This window comes from Salvia miltiorrhiza, chromosome 1 (genome assembly GCF_028751815.1).
Source record: "Salvia miltiorrhiza cultivar Shanhuang (shh) chromosome 1, IMPLAD_Smil_shh, whole genome shotgun sequence".
Taxonomy (NCBI): Eukaryota; Viridiplantae; Streptophyta; class Magnoliopsida; order Lamiales; family Lamiaceae; genus Salvia; species Salvia miltiorrhiza.
In genome coordinates this window covers 37,909,916-37,917,627 of record NC_080387.1, presented here as the reverse complement: position 1 = coordinate 37,917,627, position 7,712 = coordinate 37,909,916, and the positions used below count along the sequence as shown (strand labels likewise).

The window sequence follows — 7,712 nt, the reverse complement described above, 5'->3', positions numbered from 1 at the left end:
TGACACAATCTTTGGATTGATGTAGATTCCACATATGTTGTCCATTTTCTCGAGGAAAGGTCTCTTCATGTGCCTTGGAGGTTCATTGCTTTGTGGTGTCACACGTTGCATCTTCTTCATAAATTTTAGATGTGAGTTTCATATTTTCCGGGAAGGTAACGCCGCCGCGGATATCATGGCTAACCCGGATCGCATGCAAAGTTGGTGGCCTCACTCTATTCCTGATATTGCGGTTGCGGTGAGCCGTATTTTTGCTCTTACAGCTAGTTCGCCGGATTCGCTAATTCGTTTAGGTGGTGGCCTTTTGCCGCGTCCTGCCAGTTGCGTTATCTTTTGGTGGGTTTCTTTGTTTTTTCCTTCTTCTGGAAAGGTTTTTTAACATGCATGTGTCTCTCGTGCGCATGCTTTCGGTGTTTGGGTGGGTTTTTTGGTGTTTTGAGATGGAGCGTCTCTTGGACTTTTTTGCAGCTTTTGGGTGCGCTCGTAGCTGGGGTTCAGGATGTCGGGCTCTAATGGTTGCTCCGCAATTGGTGGGGTTTTTCTTCCCATCAGTCGGCGTCGAAAGTCTCCTCGCGATTTCAGCTTCTCTTTTTTGTTTTGGTGGGTTGCTTTTCGTTTTCCTTTTTGGTTGGTGAGAGTCGGGGTTGCTTGGGGGTGATGGTTAGTTTCCGCTCTCCTGCCATTTCTTTCTTTTTCTTGTTTTTGTAGACGAGTACTCTTTTTCCTCTTTAAGTGTTTTCCCTTCGGGTTTTGCTTAAAGAAGTTTTAATGAGGCTCGACTCTTAGTCTCCTTCCTTGTGCTTTCAAGGGTTCTTAGGTTTTCTTCTTTTTTCTCCTTTTATATTAACGCAATTTAATAATTCTCGTGAAAAATAATTTTCCTCCGCTTAGCCTACTAAACCTCCTCTTTTTATAAATCATTATTTAGGGGGTGTTCTCTTCAGTTAATAAATTTATCATGAAAAATAAAGAGATAATAAAAAAAAATTCCTTTTAAATATCTATTTTTCCCCCTCATTATCTATTTTTAGTGTGATAATCCCTTCTTGGAGTAAAAAGGAGGAATGGAATTTTCTTTTTTAGAAAATGAAGGGAAAAATAAAAAGATTTAAAAGGAGATTTTTTTTTTTATCCCTTTTATTTCCATTAAAGATAACACAAACTAAGAAAAGATTATTGTCTTCACATATGAGCCACTGGGATCACAACACTCTTTTGAGATAAATCATGCAAATTTCAGTTGTACAATTAAATGGAAAATAAATTATATTCCCTACGTTTCACTATAAGTGGCTCAAAACTTTTCGACACGAAAATTAAGAAGAATGTATAAATAGGTTGAAAGTGGTAGAATCTACACTTTTTTATAGGTTAAAATTCAATTTATGGAAACGTACCACTTATAGTGGAACAACTCAAAATAAAATACATACCTATTTTAGTGGGATGAAGGAAGTAATTGCCAAGCAATGTCAAAATACATATCGCATCTACTTTTTTTTATGCGCCACATCCTAATTTTATCTTTGGTTACAACGTTTTCGGCCCTTTTGGACTAAACAAATAAGCTGATGATTGGTTCTTGATTAATGCGGGCCGTTATTGCGATAAAAACGTTGGTGACGAACCATTAATAATATTTTAGAGAGAAAATTTTCCACAAAAATATTTGGGCTTAATAAATTAATAATGACATAATTGGAACTTATCAAAGCTTCTGAAATCAAACTTCCACCCAAATCGGGCTGGCTAATTGGGCCCAATAATGGAGAGAGTAGGCCCATTAAATATGGATTGGGCTGTTAAGAGGTTTTATGCGGGCCTTCTTAAACCTTCTTAATCCAAATATATACCATTGGCGGGGGTGTCTCATAACGCCAAAGATATGAACCCTCAGCAATCGGGTGTAAAATACACGTTTCTAGATCGAACAATCTGCAACGCATCGCATATCATTATTAAGTTATTATTTCTTTTGCCATATTATGTAAAAATCGTCTCAATGTATTTTTTTTAAGATTAAAAAAAAAGGCAATAATAATAATAATAATCTCATTTCACATGCCACTCATGTCTACATATATATGATTCCTAAAAGACAAAAGTTTTCATGTGATATCACAAGCCTAGTTCATTAGATAGTGACAGTAACGAAATTAATCAATTTATGTTGATGGAATTTTATGCCCTAATCCCACATGACTTGTTGAATTTTCGGCAACCGATAATGTGTTTGTAATGTTGATCAAAATACATGTTTCCATATTAAAGAATATTATTATAACAATCGATATCATTCCACACATGGTTGGCTAGTGAGGCGGCCGATGCAGTGGGATTACTACTTTTTTTTATGAGATTGTGAGACTTATGAATAAGACAACATATATTATTGAATAAGATAGTATATAGTGTCGAATAACGATATTTAAAAAATTAGTAAAATTTTCGCTCTGTCCATAATTTGAATTCAAGTAAAAAAAATTCTCCTTTAGATAAATATCAGTCATGGATACATTAAATTAACACTTACAAATCAATCTACACCACATATAGGGGATCTCATTGAAACGCGCGTGTGTGTGTGTGTGTATAGGGGCACGCTCCAGTGAGACCCCCTATTTTTCGTGTAACATGATGACAATGAATTAGACATATAATACTAATGAACAAGGCGTATATCTAACGAACAAGATGTATATATTGATGAAAAACAAAATTTAAAAATTTGGTAATAAATAAGACATATATACTGATGAACAAGGTAGTATATACTGATGAATAACAAAATTTAAAATATTCTGCTCCCTCCAGTATTCGAACCCTGCAAAAAAAAATCTCCCTCCAAATACAATATCAGCCATATGATTGATAAAATAAACGCACCAGATCGTGCCCTATATCTCACTAAAATTAGGGGGTCTCATTGGAGCGGCCCCCTATATATATATATATATATATATATATATATATATGGTCAGTTTCAATAGAAACCACTTCCCTGTATAGAGAATAGAGACCAAATCACAGTCATTGATCTCATCAAAATCAATGAATCAGATTAATTCGAATTCTTCAAGTTTAGGAAATCTCGTAAATTCCTCATTTTTCAATTCTGGGAACCAACGAACATTATTATAAACTTACGAACATACTAATGTTCGTGGATGTGTTCGTATAAAAAGCAAATGAACATACTAATGTTCGTCGATATGTTCGTATAAAAACAAATGAACATACAAATAAATATACTTATGTTCGTAAGTTCATAATAATGTTCGTTGGTTCACAAAATTGAAAAACGAGGAATTTACGGAATTTCCTAAACTTGAAGAATTCAGATGAATCTGATTCATTGATTTTGGTGAGATCAATGGTTCTGATTTGGTCTTCATTCTCTATATAGGGGAGTGGTCTCCATTGAACTATTCTCTATATTATATATATATATATATATATATATATATATATATATATGAGGAGGCTAAAATAAAAATACCTCTTAAAATATAAAATAAGAACCATTTTCAACCCTTAGATTATCAAGATCTACGGTTCATTCATCACCTTGTTGGGAATTCATGGTACTGAGTTCGAATCTCATAGGTAGCGAAATTTTATTTTTCACAATTCGTATATTTACAAAGCAAAAACAAATTCATACGTGTGTTTTACATAGAATTCATACATTTTAGTTAGTTCTATATATATGTATATTATTGAAAATGAAAATTAATTATGATCATCCATTTAATCAAAATTTATAGACCCGATTAGTTCCAAAATTTAGAATCTACTTATCAAATAGGCTTTCCAAGGGTTTCATTTGAATGGTAATTAAAACGAACTACTGTTTCAATTATTAATAAATAAATAAATATTTAGAAAATTTTACACGTCTCTAGCTGTATTTTGTAAAAATGCATACTTTATCAAATAAATCTGGTGTTAACGAGTAAAAATGGCCACGTCTATCATTTCTAATTAAAAATGCTATCTTTATAAAAAGACTTGATTATATGTCCAAATTAAAGTTAATTGTCGAAATTATCCTTAGATGTTTATGATTTTACATTATTTTTTTTAATGTAAAATCTTACACTTTTTTGACATAAGTACAATTGTGTAAGAAAAAATAGCTTGCTGTCGAAAAAAAATAGGTTGTCATTGGGACGGCAACCTGCTTTTGTGACAGCAAGTTATTTTTATCTCTGCAAATAAATTGATTAAGACATTAAAAGTAATTTAATCACAGTGGGCATAAACACAATAATTTCATAAAAATGAATATTTTTCACTATAATTTAACAAAAATAGGCATTTTTAATTTTTACTCTAATATCTGCATTTTTGTTTCTCTTGAGTTCTTCTCGTCTTCGAAAAATTACAACTATCAAATCCAAAACTAGGGGACTGGCCCACAATATAGCCTTAAAAAGGCCAAGTACAATGTTAGAATGGGTACAACTAGAAATGAAATGGTACCCTACATTAATTTCAAATTCAATCAATTTGTTTACCAATCATAAATTTTAACTTGTTACTCGTTTGTTTATGGAGTATAGTATAGGCATTATCTAATAAAAATTGTAGTTTTCTACTTCACATATCATTTTCGGCGGAACTTCATATATACAAGAAATTAAAATATGTAATATTGTGGCAATAAATTTATTTTAGAAAATAACAAATCATGAAATAAGGGGGGGGGGGGGGGGGGAACGACTAGATTTAAAATGATCTGAATAGAGCGCTTATTTCGATCATCATAAAAAAGAATCTTTAGCACTTCCAATTCTAAAATCAATTATCAATGAAGTTACATCAATCCATATATGAAAACGACTAATCGCACGGCAAAATATGACTTTGAAAATTACAATAAATTATCGATTACGTGATTGGATATTATTATTATTATTATTATTATTATTATTATTATTATTGTTATTATTATTATTATTATAACGCCAAACTATACGAGTTTTGACACATTTTTGATTTTGCACATAAACTTAAAATCCTTCATTCGAATACGTTAACTTTAATTTCTTTATAATTTTGCACACGGAAAACATTTTCAATGAATAAATGTTGAGATAGAAATCGGAATTATGTACCTGACTTAAACGAAAGTCTTCATAATTAATGTAGTTAAGATATTAGGTAGATTTTACTATAAGAATACGAAAATACTTTGACGAATCATTCGCTCAAAATGTTCATCACGTGCAAAAAAAAAATGTACTGAGTCAATATTTCTAATGCATGTAAAGAAATAAATACGTACAATCCCTCCAAAAAAAATACGTACAAGTACGTTTATTTTAGGGGGTTATTGCCGGAAAATACATGTAGTTTGTCAATTTTCTGATTTATAACATGACTTTATAATTTGACCAGAAAATTGCGATTAAATTGAAAATTGATGTATTTTCTGGTCAAATTATAAAGTCATGTTATAAACCATAAAATTGACAAACTATATGTATTGCCCGGCAATAACCCCTTATTTTAGTGCTATCACCCCTTTTATTATTAGGGTTAATTGCCCATAAAATACTGAACTTTCATCTAATTCTGGTTTTGCAAACAAACTTTGAATTGTGGCGTGATAATTACTAAACTTTTGATTTTATCTGATTTTGCTACTAATCTAAATTCTGGCCAAATACCAAGCTAATATATAATATGGTGTGCCAATTTTTACGTGGCGTATTTATTCTTGCGTGATAATTAGTTGGTAAAATAATATTTTTTATTCAATTTCTTATTAATAAAAAAAGAACACAAAGCAAATAACTCAAATTGTCAATAATTTAATGTATCAAATCAAATAATAATATTTTTTAGTTGAATTAAGGGAAATTAACCCTTAATTACTCACGCATTCGGACCGACGAGGCCTTGCTCTAGTGGCAAAGTTGAAGCACCCCAAAACTCTCATTTGTAAGAGATCTTGAGTTCTTTTTTCCACTTTTAGGTGGTGTTGGTGTGTGAGTTGCATAATTGATTATATCTAGATACCTCTTGTAATTTTTCGCCTGCGTGCGAGTTGCATAATTGATTATATTTAAATACCTATTGTAATTTTAATTCAAAAAAAAAAAATTACTCGCGCATTACTCGACTATTACATAAGAAACGTCTTTACCAACAAAGTTGCGCTTCAACGAGTAATTAATTTTTATTATATATCAAAATGGCTATTATAAAAAATTGCCTCTTATACTAATAGTTGAATCCAAGTATAATAATCAATCTTCCGGTTTATGAATCGATCAATAAAATTACTAAAATATGATAGTAGGATATAAAACATTATTTTCCCAATAAAATACACATAGGTACCACATGCCACATGAGTGTACATCTTACTATTAGTTATTACATGATCAATTAATTCACCACGAAAAATATTTCACTTGTGAAAAATCCTTTGAATTTCACACTAACCTCAGATATACTAAAATAATATATAAAAAAAAAATACTGTCACGGTCAGTAATGTCTTCAAGAAATAATGCGAAGATCATCCAACGAATTGAATAAACAAATTGGTGAATCAGCAGAAGCTCCATAATCTGATATCTTCGTCTTCGAAGCAAGCATAATCATCCTGCGCAGCCATCGTCGGATCAAAGAAAACCCCATTATTCATCATCTCGTAGTAGTACTTGGGGGATTCAAAGTTGTACCACGACAAATCCCCTTCACCACCTCCGCCGCCGTCCAAAATAATCAGGTCATTCTCAATCGGAACAGAACCAATCTCATTCGACGACGACGAAAGCGACGGCGACGGTGACGACGACGAAAGCGGGCTGAATTCCTCGGAACTTTCTAGAAGATCCGCGGCGGCGGCGGCGGCGATTTTTTGGATCGATTTAGGCGACATGACGGCGGCGCTATCGTCGGAGAAATTTAGGGTTTGGATGGATTTGGGGAAATTGAGATTGGCTTTTGATCCCTTGAGACAGAGGAGAGCGGCGTCGTAAGCTCTTGCGGCGGCTTCGGCGGTTGAATAGGAGCCCAGCCAGATTCTCGTTTTTTGATTGGGAGCTCTGATTTCGGACACCCATGATCCCCAGCTTCTCATTCTTACACCCTTGAATCTCTTCTTCGACGACGACGAGGATGAGGGTGGTGAGTTTTGTTTCGATGGAATCTTTGATTCTTGCTTCACCATTTTCATGATAGGTAGCTAAGTGCGTGTTTTTGTTTTAGTTTCCTTTTGGAGTGATGAAGTTGGTGTGTTGAAGAAGAGACTTTCTTGACGGTATTTATAGAAAGGGGATTGGGTGGGTGTGGGGGTGGGGTGGGGTTTACTACATTTTAGTCAATCAATAAATATGTAATTAACCAGGATGAAAATGGGTGACAGATGTTTTCCAGTCATTTTTTTTGGTTCATATATGAAACTAAATATTATGTCATGAATCATGAGAGACATACTTTTATGTGTCTCTTAGTTAACATTACTGCATTAGATAAAAATATATTATGTGTAATATTTTATTGTTGTGAATTTTCTTTTGAGATATTGGCTGCCTCTTTGGCCTATATATATATTATGGAGTTATTCGCGCTTTAATTATTAATCAGCACAGTAACAAATTTTCAACTTTATTCTGATGTTCTTGTTTTATATTATACTACTATATACCATATATATAATAGTATATTGTTGGTTTTGGATTGACTGTCTCTTT

At 32.7% G+C, this 7,712-nt stretch overlaps 1 protein-coding gene across 1 annotated transcript; it reads right to left on the bottom strand.

Moving 5' to 3' along the window:
• Positions 1-6,269: 6,269 nt before the first annotated feature.
• LOC131024185 (ethylene-responsive transcription factor ERF014-like) lies at positions 6,270-7,294 on the bottom strand. The gene has a single exon (XM_057953690.1). The coding sequence runs from the start codon at positions 7,193-7,195 to the stop codon at positions 6,566-6,568; it is 630 nt and encodes a 209-aa protein (XP_057809673.1). The 5' UTR covers positions 7,196-7,294; the 3' UTR covers positions 6,270-6,565.
• Positions 7,295-7,712: the final 418 nt, after the last annotated feature.

Coding starts and splice junctions, on each gene's coding strand:
- LOC131024185 (XM_057953690.1), bottom strand. CDS start 7,195: ATGAAAATGGTGAAGCAAGAATCAAAGATTCCATCGAAACAAAACTCA.